Below are 18307 nucleotides of genomic sequence, written 5' to 3' on the forward strand. Positions count from 1 at the left end.
TCAGCAGAAATGTCAGAAATGTACATTGGAGAATGGACAGCCACTTCAATAAATGTAGCTGGGAAAACTGGATATGCAGAAGAAATGAAATGAAACCTCTGTCTCTCTCTCACCATATACAAAAATCTACTTAAAATGGACTAAAGACTTTAATGTATGATCCAAAACTATAAATCTACTAGAAGAGAATATAGAGGAAATGCTTTAGGACCTTGGGGCTAGGCAAAGATTTTTATGGATAAGACTTTAAAAGCACAGGCACCAAAAGCAAAATTAGACAAATGAGATTATATCAAACTAAAAAGCTTCTGCACAGCCAAGGAAACAGTCAACAGAGTGAAGAGTCCATCTGCAAAATGAGAGAAAATATTTGCAAAATTTTCATTTGACAAGGGATTAATATCTAGAATGTACAAGGAACTCAAACAACTGAAAACCAAACAAACCCAAATAATCTTCCTAAAAAATGGGCAAATGAACTGAATAGACATTTCGCGAAAGAAGAAATACAAATGGCCAACATGTATATGAAAAAATGTTCAGCATCACTAATCATCAGATAAATGCTAATCAAAACCACAGTGATGTCATCTCACCTCAGAATGGCTATTATCAAAAAGACAAAAAATAACAAATGCTGGCAAGGATACAGAGAAAGGGGAACTCCTATACACTGTTGGTGGAAATGTAAATTAATACAGACATTATGGAAAATAGTGTGGAGGTTCCTCAGAAAACTATTATAGAAGTAGAACTATCCTATAATCCCACAATCCCACTACTGGTTATGCATCATCCAAAGGTAAAGAAATCAGTATATCCAAGAGATGTATGCACCCCTGTGTTTATCACAGCAGCATTCACAATAGGGAAGATATACAACCAGCCTAAGCATTCATCAACAGATAAATGGATAAAGAAAATGTGGTATAGATACACAATTGAATACTACTTAGCCATAAAAAAATGAAATTCTGTCATTTGTTATAATGTGAATGAGCCTGGAGGACATTGTGTTATGTAAAATAAGTCATGCAGAGGAAGACAAATACTGCATGTCCTTATTCATATGTGGACACTAAAAAAGTTGTGTTTGTAGAAATAGAGAATAGCATACTCTGTGTGTGTATACATATTTTATATATATAATAGTGTGTGTATATTTTATATATATTATATATAAAATATATATACAATATATACACATTGTGTGTGTATATATTGTATATAATATATACACATACAGAGTATGCTACTCTATATAGATTTTGTTTTTGTTTTTTTGAGACAGGATCTCCCTCTGTCACCCAGGCTGGAGTGCAGTGGCATGATCTCATCTCACTGAAGCCTCAACCTCCCAGGCTCAAGTGATTCTCCCACCTCAGCCTCGCCAGTAGCTGGTACCACAGATGCGCACCACCATGCCTGGCTAATTTTTTATTTTTGTAGAGACAGGGTTTCCCTATGTTGCCCAGGCTGGTCACGAACTGCTGGGCTCAAGCGATCTGCCTACCTTGGCCTCCCAAAGTGCTGGGATTACAGGTGTGAGCTACTGCATCCAACCTAAAAATAAATATATATATTTTAAAATACATATAATAAAATTGGAAAATAAGAAAATAGATAGGATACATAGGCAAGACCAGGAAGAAGGCTGATGTAAAGCTATTTCAAGCCATAGAGTTACATACAGTTATATACAGCCACAGAATTATTTATAGTATATGAAGTTGCCTAAAAATTTAGTCCTTAGACGGGGCGCGGTGGCTTATACCTGTAATCCCAGCCCTTTGGGAGGCCAGGGCAGGCAGATCCCCTGAAGTCAGGAGTTCGAGACCAGCCTGGCCAACCAACATGGTGAAACCCTGTCTCTTAAAAAAAAAAAAAAAATTAGTCCTTAGCTTTCTGTCAGGAATGCTTCTTTGCATGACTTTTGGGGCACGAGTCTCAGTGTGAATTCTACTCCTTAGAGCACAAATTCCAGGAAGTTCCCTGCCACTAAAGTAGAAAGACATACAATTGGTTTCCAGTGACCCATTGTCTGTGAGGAAACAGCATGCTCTTCTTCAGGATAAACAAAGGTTTTCTTGTTTTGGGAATGAAAGAAATGTTTTACTTGGGTTTTTAATTAGCGATAACCTAGTATATAGTGAACAGAATGTCCTTGATAAAAATAGTGTCAAGTAAGAATACTTGATAATAATAGTTACATTTATAGCGTCCCTCACGGTAAGCCGAGGACATGTTTCCAAAGCACAGCTTATTGAAATCAACTTTACTAAGAACCAAAATGCATGGCACAGGTCTCTGCTATATTAGAAATTACAGTCTAGTGATGTTACCAAATGTATACAAAGCAACAAGAAAGTGATTTTAAGACTATATGTAAATAAACTTATGATTTTATTGTATAGACTGTATAGCATAATTTTTTAAAATTTCATCATGAATTGAGGTTGCTCCAGAAAGGGTTAGGAAAAAGATCATTAATATATGTAGAATAAGAATTAGGGAAGTGGATCATTTGGGCAGCAATGCTTTATTATTAGAATTTTTATTTTGTAAGTAATAGTTTTATTCTAAAAATACATTTTATTTTTCTAGAAATACACCCAAAGCAATGGACGAAGACCTTTTGGTATTTCTGCCTTAATTGTAGGTTTTGATGATGATGGTATCCCAAGATTGTATCAGACAGATCCTTCTGGTACTTATCACGCTTGGAAGGTGAGTCATGAATTTATTAATACTTTTTTTAGAAGTTTAGTAAATATTTAGTGTAAATGCTTTATTGCTTTGAGAGACATGACAAAATTATGTTGCATTAAATATTGATGTTGGTAAAATGTAACTATCCAGCTCGTCAGAAACTACAACGATTTTGGTTGGATAAAGAATCACCTTAATTTTGTAAGCACAAGTCTTTTGAAAAGATGTGACCAAAGTAAGTGTTTATAAATGGCCAAGTAAGAGAAATATCCAGTTCCTATTTATTGTTTATTATTCCAAATTAATATTGTACTATATAGATGCTTGCTTCAAGCAGAAATAGTCCTTCTTTTAACAAAGAACTAGATAGACATTTAAATTCGTACTGAAATATTTAATTCACCTTCTCCATTTTAGGAGAGTCAGAGCACCCTAAACTATGAATCTATACTCATGTGCTAGTATGTAGCAATGATCTCTGTATAATTCCTAGCATATAGTTTGTTTTCTGGATAAGCTGTTATTCTTGTTTTGACACCCAACCGCAGTAATAACTTTGTTTAATGGTGCACTCAAATCCAACACAAAAGTATAGGGCTCAGCCAGGCACCGTAGTACACACCCATGGTTCCAGATACCTGGGAGGCTGAGACAGGGGGATTGCTTGAGTCCAGAATTTTGAGGTTACAGTGAGCTATAATCGTGTCTCTGCACTCCAGCCCAGGTGACAGAGCAAGACCCTGTCTGAAAAACACCAACCAAACAACGCCCCCCTGCCCCCAACAAAAAACACTGCTAGAGCCCAGAGAAACCTAGCTTCCAGGAGTGAATTTTTGTATATTCCTGTGTATAAGAATAAGACTACACTACAGAATCCAATATAAGTGATTTTGACTTTATTAAAAGTTAAATACCCAGATTTTAAATAGTTTTCTACAAAGTTGATTTTACTATTATTAAGAGCCAAATAAATTAATGGAGAAATATTGCCATGGTCTTTATGCTTGTGTTAAATAGAGAATTTGATTTGCACTGACCATACTCATAAGATACTATTTTGTAAACCATTAACCAGGCAGTAAAGCAGTGGATTATTCTTACAACAAATACCAGAATACTTATGTCAGTGGCACATATCCTTTTAATCTGCCTGAGTAATCTAATTAGTAATCAGAAGGTATAGATTTACATGCTGCAAATATCAGACCATTTTTTCCTGTCAACTAGAGATCTCTTACCTGTACTAGATTTCTTGCCTCCTAAATCTGTGCCCTAAACAAACCAAGTTACCACACTCAATCTTTAAATATTTTGAAGGCTGCCGTCTTCTGTTTGCATTTATCATTACATCATTACCCTTTGTTTCTATATCGTAACACAACATTTTCCAGGTTTACATAATTTTTCTGTTTTAATTTGATTGCTTCTTGGGGACGTACAGAGAAGTATTTTATTTTATCTCAGTCAGGAAAATTATGGAATTTTTTGGTTGTTGAGAATTTTGTTGATCATCTTGGTCTGAAACTCTGCTGTGCTCTGGTGTCTTCGGTTCTTATGGTGGGACAGGAGGATATAAGCACGGCGCACTCACTTGCATACACGTGGATACCCTACTGATTACATTTTATGTAGTGCACTTTCTTGTGGGATTTTGGTTGAGGGAAATATTACGCAGCTTTTAAAAAAATCATCTCTAACAAAAAACATTTGAAAACCTTTTTTATTTTATGTATTTGGCAGCTGAGATTTAGAGGTTAAGTGATTTTTGTTGCTGTTTTTAAGTTTACCTTCCCAACCTGGTGTGGTAGCTCACTTCTGTAATCCCAGCACTTTGGGCAGCCAAGGCAAAAGGATTACTTGAATGCAGGAGTTTGAGACCACCCTGGGCAATGTAATAAGACCCCACTTCTACAAAAACAATTTAAATATTAGCCAGGCATTGGTGGTGCACACTTGTAGTCCCAGCTACTTTGGAAGCTAACGTGGAAGGATCACTTCAGCCCAAGAGTTTGAAGCTACAGTGAGCTAGGATCATACCACTGCACTCCAACCTGAGTGACAGAGTGAGATCCTGTCTCAAAACAAAAAAGTTCACATTCCTAGTTAATAGCAATACTTATTTAGAACTCAAGATGTTCTATTTATTTCATTCTGTGTTGTTTGCATTACATCATGCTACTTCCTTTAGGCCAAATTATTTTCTGTGTATGTTATATAAATTCTAAAATCCATTCTTGGAAGGTAGAATAAAATCTTCTGACTTGATTTCTACTTCTGGGAACTATAACATTTTAGCTATGAGATCAAGTTTTTCTTTTTTTGTTTTGTTTGGATCTGTGTTTTATTTTTTATGTCTGTCTGTTTTTTACTCTGACATACTATACCAAGTAACCTGATAAAATGTTGCAATGGACTATTGAGAACACAGCTATGGTACTGACCGTATTTTGCAATGCTATTTTGTAGGCTTATGAGGTATAGGTAGAGGAAAAGATAGAATGGGTAGGAGAAATAGGAAGTTATGAACAAACTGTCGCCACATGGCCTGTTGCAGAAATGAGAACAGAAATAGCTAATACCAGCACTTTGGTTTTTTGAGGTTCTCTACCTGGCATGTAACACAGATTTTATTTATTAGGACTGGGCCTTTAATGATCCTGCCCTAATGGGTAATAGTGCCTTCCATTAACTTATTTCACTTTACAGGGGAATGCTAAGAGAAGCCTCCAGAAAATCCTCTGAATTTTAGATACCTCCTCTCTGGTCTTATTATATAATGGTAACTTTATTCCCATTGATGATGAAAATAAATCATACTGTCATTACAGTAACCCCTTATTTGCCTGTTGGTTCAATAACATGGGGAATCCAAAATGGCCAAGTGGCAATCTCAGCTTGTAGTTCAGTGAAATTATTATGTCCCCTGATAGAAACATCCTCCCCACTTATCTCCTCTTCTTTTTCTTGGGAACTAGAACCTTTAAACTAGCAGAACCAAGTGGGGACAAGAGAGAAAGATTTACAAGTGGGCCATTAAGGATATTCATGAGACACATCTCTTCCTTAGTTCCTAAATTTGTAGGCATGTAAAAAATGAATTACTAGTTTATGGCTCAGGGTACATACAGGATCTTATAGAACAGAACCCTAGCCCTGTAAGATGTCACACAGCTACTGCTATTACTGAGTCTTCATAGTCTGTTCTAGAATTCTATCAGGCTGGCTAATTCAAGGTGATGAGAGAACAAAGTAAAACCAATGAATCTCATGAACATAAGCCAATTCCCCTACTTTCTCACAATCAGTTCCTTGCTCAGAGGCTATGTTTTCTAGGACACTGTGATGGTGAAGAAAGCTATTCGGGTCAGCTAAAGTGGTGCATGGCAGTAGTCCTAGCTACTTGAGAAGCTGAGGCAGGAGAATGGCTTGAGCCCAGGAGTTCCAGGCTGTAGCGCACTATAATCATGCCTGCAAATAGCCACTGCACTGCAGCCTGGACAACATAAACTGTTTCTAAAAAAAATGCAAGGAGGTATTCAGCTAAGTCCACAGGTGGGAGAGCTGACAGAAGCAGTTGGCACAGGTAGGGGTACCTTATATCCTGAGTAAGTTTCTCTTCCATTGAGGGCAAGCTGCTGCCCTTTCCATGGCAGAAAAGTCCAACAAACTCAGTCAGCCATGTTGGCAGGTTGCCATGAAGCTCTGCCAGTATCCAGATTAAAAAAACAGGGGTACAGTAAGGAAACACTCATTTTTAGATTTTTTCTTTGTACATTTTTGTACTGAAGAAGATATTTAGAAAATTTTTGACAGATGAAAAAATTATATATATTTATGTTCATAAATGTGATTCTTCAATGTGTGTGTACATTGTGGCATGATTTAAATCAAGCTAATTAATATACCCATCATCTCACATACTTATTTTTGTGATGAAAACATTTAAAATCTACTCTCTTTAAGCAATTTTCAATATACAGTACGTTATTAATAACTGTAGTCACCATGCTGTACAGTAGATCTCCAGAATTTATTTCTCCTAACTGAAACTTTGTACCCTTGAACTAACAACTTCCCATCCCCTTTCCCTCCTCCGCCCTTTCCTGTTAACCACCATTCTATTCTCTGCTTCTATGAGTTAATTTTTTTTTTTTAGTTTCCACATATAAGTGAGATCATAAAGTATTTGTCTTTCTGTACTTGGCTTAAAAGAAAATTTTTTAGTGGAGTAACAGGTTCTGGCACTTGGCCAGTTACATTAAATTAACTAAAAACTCTCCTACTATAAACATCTGCAGGGCTAGAATGATTATTAACATTTTTAATGCATAGCTAAATACAAAAATAAAATCCTGGCTGGGCGAAGTGGCTCATGCCTGTAATCCCAGCACTTTGGGAGGCCGAGGTGGGCGGATCACAAGGTCAGGAGATTGAGACCATCCTGGCTAACATGGTGAGACTCCATCTCTACTAAAAATACAAAAAAATTAGCCGGGCACAGAGGCAGGCACCTGTAGTCCCAGCTACTCGGGAGGCTGAGGCAGGAGAATGGCGTGAACCCGGGAGGCGGAGCTTGCAGTGAGCCGAGATCACGCCACTGCACTCCAGCTTGGGCAACAGAGCGAGACTCCGTCTCAAAAATGAAATAAAATAAAATAAAATCCTAAAGGTCCAGAAATAAGGAATTGAATACCAGAGTAATAAGCATGTGAGTTGATAACTGTGTACTTAGGGATGTTATAGTGCAGGATTCCTAAAGATTATTCACCATCAAAAGTATAAAATATATAAACAGCCCATCATTTAACAAGTATTCAGTCTATAAATACTGAATTTTTATTACATATTAAATACTGTTCTAGGTTATGGGAATATAGAGGTGAACTCAACAGATGAAAATTCCTGCCCATATGAAAAAGGGAGGACAGACAATATAAAAATCTAAATATGACAATATAAAAGGTGGTGTGTGTGTGTGTATGTATATATATATATATGCTGTGAGTAAAATGAGACAACAAGGTTAGGAGGATAGAGAATGACTGATATATACAAGGTGGTCAGGGAAGGTCCCTTTGAAAAGGAGACATTTGAACAGAGACCTGAAGAAAGTGAAGGAGCAAGCCAGCCAGTTATTTGCTTTGGTGTTCCAAACACAGAAACAAAAGGGCAAAATCCCAAGGCAGTAGCATGTTCCATATTTATAAAAAATAGCAACTGGCTATTATAGCTAGATTTCTATGCTAGAGCATACAGGCTGAGCATCTATAATCCAAAAATTAGAAATCTGAAATGCTTCAAAATCTCAAACTCTTTGAGCACCAACGTGACTACGCTACAGCAAGTCAACAAGAAATACAGTGGTAAGAAATGAAGTATTCAGAGGTAGGGGGCTAGATCTTGTGGGGCTAGATCTTGCAGGGCTAGAAAGCCTTGGATAGGACTTAAATTATTATATTAAATAAAGTGATGTAGAAAGCCATTTGAAGTTTTTACATATTGGAATAACACAATCTGATTTATACTTTTAATGTGTCTCTCTAGCTGCTATATTGAGAATAGATGGTAAAGAACTTAGGGTAGAAGCAGGGAGATAAGTTACAGGCTATGTTCAATAATCCAGGCAAGACCTGATTTAGATTAGAGGCATTGGGCTGGGGAAAGGTTGGGAAGGACCCAGCATAGTCTACAAAGGAGGAGAACTCAGAGACGAGTGTTCTGGATCCCAAGTGAAAACTGTTTGAAGAAAGAGTTATCAATTTACTCAGTTCCATCAAGTAAAAAGAGGACTGTGAAATGAATGGATTTAGTGATCTGCAGGTCATTGGTGACCTTGACAAGAACAGCTTGGATGGAGTGATGGTGATGAAAGCATGACTGGAGTGGATTTATAAGAAAAAGGCTCATACCTGTAATCTCAGCACTTTGGGAGGCCAAGGTGGGAGGATCACTTGAGGCCAGGAGCTCAAGACCAGCCTGGGCAACATAGTGAGGCCTTGTCTCTACAAAATTAAAAATAGATAAATAATAAAAGAAAAGGGGAGAGGGAAGATCAAGAATCATTAAGGGGTGCTAAAACCATCAAGTGAAAGATGGCTGGGAAAAGGATATTCATGTGGTGCCACATATTACTTGTTAATCACAAAGTTGTGGCGGACACCACCATCACCATCAAACTTAGCATCTCCTATAATAGGATAAACTGGCATGATATGCCTCCCGCTGTGATGCAATGGAAAAGAAATAACATGACCTTAGCAGTATTATTGCCATTGGATTTAACCTAAATCTGATTGAGGGAACAATCAGCTAAATCTCAGTTGTAAAGCATTCTACAAGATATTTCAAAAATGTTAGTGTTAATGAAAAACAAAATAAAGGCATGGAAACTTTTCTAGTTTAAAGGACAGTAAAGAATTAATGCAATCCAAGATTTTTGACTGTATACTGGATGTGGGAAAAACAGATGCAAAGGACATTTTTAGGATAACCAGAGACACTTAAATATGGATTGTATGTTAGATAATGTTGTGTCTGTTTTAAATTTTTGGGATGTGATGATTATAATATAATTATATAAGAGAACAACTTTGTGGGTTTTTGTTGAGGGGGGAGGGTTGTTGGGGTTTTTGGTTTTTTTGTTTTGTTTTGTTTTGTTTTGTTTTTTGAGACAGAATCTCTCTCTGTCACCCAGGCTGGAGTGCAATGGTACCATCTCGGCTCACTGCAGCCTCCACCTCCCAGGTTCAAGCAATTCTTCTGCCTCAGCCTCCCAAGTAGCTGGGATTACAGGTGCCTGCCACCATGCCAAGTTAATTTTTAGGAGAGACAGGGTTTCATGCTGTTGGCCAGGCTGCTCTGGAACTCCAGACCTCAAGCAATCCACCCACCTCAGCTTCCGAAAGTGCTGGGATTACAAGGGTGAGCCACCACACCTGGCCAAGAACAACTCTGTTTTAATGAGATAGATGCTGAAATATTTAAGGATGAAATATAATGACATCTGCAACTTCAGCATTAAAATGTGTGTGTATGCGTGTGCATGCATGCACCCATGCCAGTATCTAAATTGAGAGAATTAAAACAAATACCTCAAAATGTTAATAGTTCATGAATCCAAGCAAAGAATGTGGTGTTAGTTGTTCGTTGTACTTTACACTTTTCATAAGTTTAAATTTTTCCAAAATAAAAAATTGAAGAAAAGGAAATAGGAAGTAAAGATAGTGCTTTTAAGAAGTTTGGCTATAAACGGGAGCAGACAAATGAACAGTAGCTAGAGGAGAATATAGGTTCAAGGGAAGTTTTTTCCCCCCAAGATTGGCAACACTATAGGATTCCATCATTCAACAACAGTATTAAGCTCTTACTATGTACTAGGTACTCTTCTGGACACTGGGGATAGCAGTGATAAAAAAAAAAAACTCTACATTTTAGAGATTAGAGAAAGATAAGCAAAACGTATGGTTTTTAGATGGAATTAGAATCTACCCAGATGATTCATTTGATCTGCCAGATTTGGTACTCATTGTTTAAATTTGAAAAACTATGGCCAGGCGTGGTGGCTCACACCTATAATCCCAGCACTTTGGGAGGCTGAGGCAGGTGAATTATCTGAGGTCAGGAGTTCGAGACCAGCCTGGCCAACATGGTGAAACCCCATCTCTACTAAAAAAAAATACAAAAAAATTAGCTGGGCCTGGTGGTGTATGCATGTAATCCCAGCTACTTGGGAGGCTGAGGCGGGAGAATTGCTTGAACCCAGATGGCAGAGGTTGCAGTGAGCCAAGGTCCTGCCATTGCATTCCAGCCTGGGCAACAGAGTGAGACTCTGTCTCAAAAAGAAAAAGAAAAAAAGAAAAGAAAAGAAAAACTGCAACATTACGAACTTTCAAGTAGGTCTGTGTGGAATCCTTATTGTGTATGGGTTGCTTGGCTTTATACGCTTAAAGGATTTGGCCAAATATGATATACAGTAAAAAGTGGCAGATTTCAAAATGTGATCTGCAAATCCCTGACCTATTAGGTAAAAACTATTTTCCTAATAGTACTGAGACAATATTTCCCATTTTCACTGCATGGACACATACACTGATGGCATAGAAGTGATCATGGATAAGCTCTCATTTTTTTCTTTACTACCATATATTTGCAATTAAAAACTCAATAAATTTGACTTTAACATGAGTTCTCTTTGATGAAACCATAAAGATTGCTAGTTTTATTAAATCTTGACTCAGGTATACATCTTTTTAACATTCTGTGTGATGAAATGGAAGTACTCATAAACATGTTTGCTGCAGGTACAGTGAATGTCTTGAGGAAAAGCAGTTTTGTGATTGTTTGAATTACAAGCTAAAACAGCCCATCTTTTATGGAACTTCATTTTTACTTGACAAAACAATAAATAACCATGGTTATTAGGACTTGGAGATTTGGCATGACATATTCTCAAGGATGAGCAAACTGAGCCTGTTTAAGGAAACAACTGACAGTTGTTTCCAATGATTTGTTGCCAGTGATAAAATTCAAGTTTTCAAGCAAAAATTATAATTTTGGAAAACATGTATTTGCCACAATGAGCCTGACAGTTTCTTTGTGAAAAATTAATAAGCATGATTATTTAATGTTTTAGAAATCACATGGGTCAACATTTAGAAGATCTGCATAATTCAGTAAACCAGTTTTCCAAATGAGCAAGCATGACATTACAAAATCTTGCAAAATAAAATACCTATTCAAAGCAAACATTATGTAGGTTTTACCAATCCCTATTGACTATTATAAATTAAAACTGAGAAATTTTAAAATATTAATTTATAAAAAGCCAAGAGACTTTAATATAACAGTAAAAAAGTTTATGTGGTTGAAGATTTTAATTTGCAATTAACTACCACCTGTTGAGTGGAATATCCACACTTTTCTGAGAAGGGCATTAAAATATTCCTTCCTTTTCTAACTATATATTTGTGTAAGGTTATACTTCAGCCATAATAACATATTGCAGTATGTTGAATGCAAAACAGATAAAAGAATTCAGCTTTCTCTTGTGAAGCCAGAGAGTAAATATATTTGCAAGACAAATATATTGTAGACAGGAAGTATATTTGTACCACTCTTCTCAAAAAAATAGGTTTTCTTTTAGAAAATATAATTATTTCATAAAAACATGTTTATATTAACATGTGTTATAGATGGAATTGGGTCCCCCAAAATGCATACATTGAACCCCTAACCCCCAAAAATAGGGCCTGTAGGGAGATAATTAAAGTTAAATGAGGTCATAAGGATAGGACCCTAATCCCATAGGATCGATGTCCTTATAAAAAGAGACAGAGACACCAGAGAGCTCTCTCTTTTGCATGAACATGTATGTGTGCACACAAGAAGAAAGGCCTTGTGAGGACACAATGAGAAAGCAGCCATCTGCAAGCCAGGAAGAGAGCCCTCACCACAAACCAAAATTGCTAGCACCTTGAGCTTGGACTTCTAGCCTCTAGAACTTTGAGAAAATAAATTTCTGTGGTTTATGCCACCTGGTCTGTGGTATTTTGTTATGACATACCAAGGAGACTAATATAACGTGTAATGGGCTTATTTTTAAATGAATTAAATTTTTAAAAAATTTTCTGAGTTTCGGCCGTGTGCGGTGGCTCACGCCTATAATCCCAGCACTTTGGGAGGCCGAAGCGGGTGGATCACTTGAAGTCAGGAGTTTGAGACCAGCCTGGCCAACACAGCGAAACCCCGTCTCTACTAAAAATACCAGAATTAGCCAGGCGTGGTGGCAAACGCTTATAATCCCAGCTACTTGGGAGGCTGAGGCAGGAGAATTGCTGGAACCTGGAAAGTGGTGGTTGCAGTGAGCTGAGATCGTGCCACCGCACTCCAGCCTGGGCAACAGAGTGAGACTCCGTCTCAAAAAAAAAAAAAATTTCTTAGTTTCAGTTTCTAATTATTGGGTCTGGAATTTGATTTTACACTACTTACACACTAGTAAAATTAGCCTGCTGCTGTTTCATGGATACTGGCAGAAGACACAAGACCCTCTGGGTCAGAAACAAAAGACTATTACTCACGGCACATCAAACAGCATGAGTATCAGCATATTTGCATAGATTCCCTTTATCCTCAAGACCCACAGAGTTGATGTAATATGACCTGGTTGAATGCTGTGAACAAAGTTGGTTTGCTTCACAGCTAAGGAACACCAAGCATGGAGAGTCTCCTTGTTTTATAGCAAGCAATAAGGTAGCCTGCCCTTTATCTAAGGAATTACATCTTTGTCTCAAGATTACTAGCTGCATAGACAACCCTGAAAAACAGAGCCTTGTCTGAGAGCCCAAGGCACATGATATCTCTCAACAATAATACAGTAAATACCAAAAAGTATGACACAAACAAAAGCACTTTGGAGTTCCCAATAATTTTTAAGAGTATAAATTGCCGATCTGTAGCAGGGATCAGAAAACTTCTTATAGGGCCAGATGGTAAATATTTTAGCCATGTAGGCATTGCAATCTCTGTTGCAACTACTAAACTTTACCATAGTAGCACAAACTACAAATAGACTGGAAATAGATTTACATAAATAAATGGGCATAGTGATGTACCAATAATGCTTTGTTTACAAAAACAGGGAACTGACTTGCAGGCTATAATTTTCTGACCCCTAGACTATATATAGCATTGGTTTATATGCATGTAGCAATGTGATACAAACCTTATAGAGGAGGTTTCCTGAGCACAGGGTTAAGCTGTGTATGGAAATAATTGGTCTTAGAGACCAGTTGAGAAGCCATATGCCACTTGGGATATCCAATCCATTATTATTTAATAATAAATCAATTTAAAAAGTACTGTTACATTCTCTTAAAAAAAAAAAAAGAAAAGCCTCTGTTGGTCACACGTTGCTTCCAACTACCACCTCATTTTGCAGCAAACAGCATGCATTTCGTGATGGTGCCAGTTCCTCATGTCTGCCAAGTGCCATTGGTGGCACAGAGGAAGCAGGTAGATACGATGGGTCTTCTTAATAATAGCTAAGAAACCCAGAACTTGGGGAATCTACCACTTTTGTAATAGGCAGTGAACAAGCCTCCTCTTTTTCTGCAGAAAGATGTGACCTTATTCCTCAGGGTTGTTGGCCACTAATACAGTCCTGAGGAATAGCCCCGTCAAGAGTGGTCAAGGCCATGCGTTCTTGGCACACCCAGAAAGAATGTGCACTCTAATTGTCAACAGTGTGATTCTGTTAAAATTTAAGTCAGATCAGGTCACCCCTCTGTTCAAAATCCCCTCTTACCTCCCAAGTAAGTCAGAGTAAAAACCAAAGCCCTTACGGTGGTCTAACCTTATCTGGCCCCCACTTTAACTCTCCAACCCGAAGCTTATTAACTCCTCCATTGCTTTCCTACTCAGCCATACTGGCCTCTTTACTGTTATTCAGAGGCCAGATGTGTACCTTCCTCAGGGCTTTTATCTTTTGTTCTTCCTTATTGTTTCCTCTGCCCAGAGCTTGCATGATATCTGCATGGCTACCATCCTCACCCTCTGAGTGAAGCCCCTCCTAACTGGCCTTTCTAGCACTGTAGCCCATTCTCAATGCTCTTTATTTCCAATCCTGGCTTTACTTCTCTCATAACAACTACTGTACTGTTTATTTTACATATTTCCTTGTTTACCTTGTTTATTATCTGTCTCTCCCCCACTAAGCTTTAAGGTCTATGAGTGCAGGGATTTTTGTCTACTTTTTTTTTTTTTTGAGATAGAGTTTCGCTCTTGTTGCCCGGGCTGGAGTGCAATGGCACAATCTGGGCTGACTGCAACCTCCACCCCCCGGGTTCAAGCGATTCTCCTGCCTCAGCCTCCCGAATAGCTGGGATTACAGGCATGTGCCACCACACCTGGCTAATTTTGTATTTTTAGTAGCGATGGGGTTTCTTCATGTTGGTCAGGCTGGTCTCAAACTCCTGACCTCAGGTGATCCTGCCGCCTCAGCCTCCCAAAGTGCTGGGATTACAAGTGTGAGCCACCACGCCCAGCCTTTTGTGTACTTTTTATACTGTTGACACACTAGTGCTTAGAATTGAACCTTATATACAAGGTGGTCATACGTATTTAACAAATAAATGAATACTAGATAATAACATAATGCTGTCTACTTGATTCTCAGCTAGAAATGTTCTCTCCCTTTGAACTTTTGAAGCATTAGTAATTCTTACAGCTTTTTAAAATTGTTTCATTTCTTCTGTTGACAATTTAGTAAGGAAAGTTTGTGTTTTAAGCATTCAAGTTTCATTTTACAGCAAACACTAATCCTATATTTTAGAGTGAAAACATAATATTTATAGCATTCAGATCATGAAATGATGCTTCTAAATGCCTACTTTGACTATATTCCTATTTTACTGATTTTTCAAAATAACATTTTATAGACATTTAGTGGCAGGAATTGAATATGTTCTTGCTTATTAGTTCTAAACTATTGGTATTTAAGTGTGTATCTAAGAAGTTGTACACATTTTTAAAAATATTATTCCTTTCACTTACAATATAGCTTGTACATTTGTAGGAATGCCAGTCTGGCCATTAGCACTCAAATTTTATATTTAAAACTTTGTTTCAGTTTACTATGTATTTCTTGAAAAGCTTGCATTTTTTAAGCTTTTAAATAAAATTAGCTCATAAAGAACATTGATGAAAACTGGCATCTAATATGCTGTGCATTGAAGTGGTTACTTAATTTAAAAGCTATTCTATACCATTTTAAGGAGATCTACCTGCATAGACTTAAGTCCCACCCTGATTAATGATGTTAATGATTAAGGGGCATGTTTTGCTCTTGTCAGTATGGGCCATAATGTTTCAAAATGGTGAGAACATTAACTATGTCATATACTTCTGAGCAATGTTTCTCAAAGTGCATTTCTTTTCATGTTAACAGGTATTAGGTAAACAAGCTCTCTAGCTAAGTAATTTTTTTAGCTATTTAAAGAAATTTAGTAAGTTTTGTTACCAAAGTACATCTGGATCTGCTAAAAAGCATTTAAATCTTCTAGAAGCAGGTAAAATAGTAGTCCCCAAGATTACTTGAACGTAGAGCCCTTTGATCATAGATCATTTCTCTGCTCTGATGTTTTGTGGGATTCACTTTGGAAAATGCTGCCATAAAAACTTAGAACCTCAGGGCTGAAAAGACTTTAAAGACTGTTTAATATAATCCTCCAATTTATTGTTTCTGACAACACTTGACCAGTTTTGCCTTCTGTTGTTTATACTTCAAAAATAATGGAAATTGTGATTTATTTATTGTGAGTAGAGTTTTTTGCTCATTTCCACATCTCTTTTTCTTAGTGTGGGAGAGCACATCGAAGATTTACTGTGGAAGTTAACAAGCCTTCAGATGAGAAAAGCTGCTTTGCACTTGTCAGCAGAGACCTTGTCCTTCCTTAGGGCCACATAGCTTCATGGGAAGATTATTATTTTATAAGATATATATTAGGAAGTGCCATTGGTATCAGCATTTGTTGAAGGGAAGGGATCAGGATTGGGCAGAGGGAGACATTGGGCTGCATTGTAGTCGCAATAAAGGCTTCAGTTGACACCATGGAGTGCTCTGGATCTGTAGTGGCTCATCAGAGCTGTTCTAAGTTGGGGTGAAGGTAGTCTTCATCACTCAGTCAGTGTAGGCTGGACCTGGAAAAGCACATGACCTTACCTGAGGGAGCTCTTGTTAACCAGGGAACCTTCCCAAGAGAGTTAAGAGCTGAGGGCTGTCTGCCATTACCACTTCCAGTAGCCACAGGAATAAGGTTTTTGTTTCTGGAGGTGTATGGGGCAGTGTGTCACAGGATGCACTTCTGAAGTCTGTCAGTGAGATTGTTTTTGTCTCCTAACAAAGACCTGATGATGCTTAACACATAAGATCAATTTTTCTCACATAATGAAAAGTCTGAAAGTAGGCAGATGCTGGTATTTGTCTCTTAGTCTTAGTCTTTTTCCATGCTCTCAAGATAGCTGCTAGACCTCTAGTCAATATGTCTGCATTCCAAGCAGCAAAGGTTCCTAGGAGCTTCACCCAGTGACTTCCACTTGTGTATACCTATTTATAAGAGAAGCTAGGAAGTGACATTTTTCAGCAGTCACATTGCCTAGAGTTCTGTCACAAAGGAAGAATGGATATTAGGGTTGTCAGCTAATAGTCTTTGCCATAGAAAATCATCATTAATCTGAGGAGGCAGGTAGGAAAAGCATTGCAAAACTACCAGTCATTATTGAAGTGGACTGGGGTGGGTGATGGGGCAAGGGAGGGTGGGGATCTGAGTGTGGCAAGAACAGGATAGATTTTAGAAAACAAGTCAGGTGGGTAAGAGTTAAAGATTTTGACATTAAGAATTGGAAGAAGTGGATAGGAAAGTCACCAGAAATGTGCAGGGTGACTTTAAAGGCCCATGAAGTTTTTGGATAAACCACTACCTGAAGCCACTAACTATGTACTTCCTCTCTGGGTAGCAACTAGTTACCAAAAAACAAACAAACCTAGTAGCAAATAGATTTCAAAGTCACGCCAGGCTGAAGGCTTTACCTTTGATCTTGGTGAAATTTCAAGGCCACGAAATTTAATTTAGAAGTTTCAACAGCTACTTATATTAATCCTCTGAAATATAATGGCATAGAAAAAGTTATATGAAGTAAAAAGAATCTTTTACTAACCAGAATAGTATATTGTTATATAATGTAATATAAATGGTGTGTTTTCATGTTTATGTCCTAAAATCTCCTTTGAGATCTCTTTCCCATAATCATAATACTAAACAGTTGGCCAGGCACAGTGGCTCACACCTGTAATCTCAGCACTTTGGGAGGCCGAGGCAGGCAGATCACCTGAAGTCGGGAGTTTGAGACCAGTCTGGCCAACATGGTGAAACCCCATCTCTACTAAAAATAAAAAAATTAGCCGGGCATGGTGGCAGACACCTATAATCCCAGCTACTCGGGAAGCTGAGGCAGGAGAATTGCCTGAGCCCAGGAGGCAGAGGTTGCAGTGAACCGAGATCACGCCATTGCACTCCAGCCTGGGCGACAGAGCGAGACTCTGTCTCAAAAAAGAAAATAATAATAATAATACTAAACAGTTATAACTGAGACATTCCCCCATTTAATGGTAGTGAAAGGATAGGCCTTTCTGTTTGTTCTTTTTACTCTGTAATCATCCTAGGAAAGGGGCATGTGGCAGCATAGTGTATCAAGGTAAAAGCTTGGCTTGTGATTCAGACCACGGTTTCAAAGCTTAGCTCTTCTGCTTACTCTCTGTATGATCTTGGCCAAGATTACTTGAGTTAGTAATTCACAAACAGCTGATTTTGTCCCGCCTAAAAGACATTTGACAATGTCTTTGACAAGAGATATGTTTGGTTGTCATAGCTGGGGTGGGAGTTGCTGCTGGAATTTAGTTTGTGGAGGCAGCTAAAAATCCCACAATACGCAGGACAGCCCTCACAACAGAGAATTAGCTGGCCCAAAATGTGAACAGTGCTGATATTGAGAAACCCTATTTTAACCTTTCCAAACCTCCATTTCTACATCCAAGTATTGGGGT

The 18307-nt window shown here is 37.8% G+C and overlaps 1 protein-coding gene across 1 annotated transcript in view; it reads left to right on the forward strand.

Annotated features, from left to right (window-relative positions):
* Positions 1-18307, forward strand: part of PSMA8 (proteasome 20S subunit alpha 8) — a 52955-nt gene that overhangs the window by 21188 nt on the left and 13460 nt on the right. Inside the window, exon 4 of the mRNA XM_002828126.5 lies at positions 2605-2727. Within this exon, the coding sequence (XP_002828172.1) occupies positions 2605-2727 (123 nt within the window). The remainder of the gene's footprint in view (positions 1-2604; positions 2728-18307) is intronic.

The sequence above is a fragment of the Pongo abelii genome, chromosome 17, assembly GCF_028885655.2.
Source record: "Pongo abelii isolate AG06213 chromosome 17, NHGRI_mPonAbe1-v2.0_pri, whole genome shotgun sequence".
Taxonomy (NCBI): domain Eukaryota; kingdom Metazoa; phylum Chordata; class Mammalia; order Primates; family Hominidae; genus Pongo; species Pongo abelii.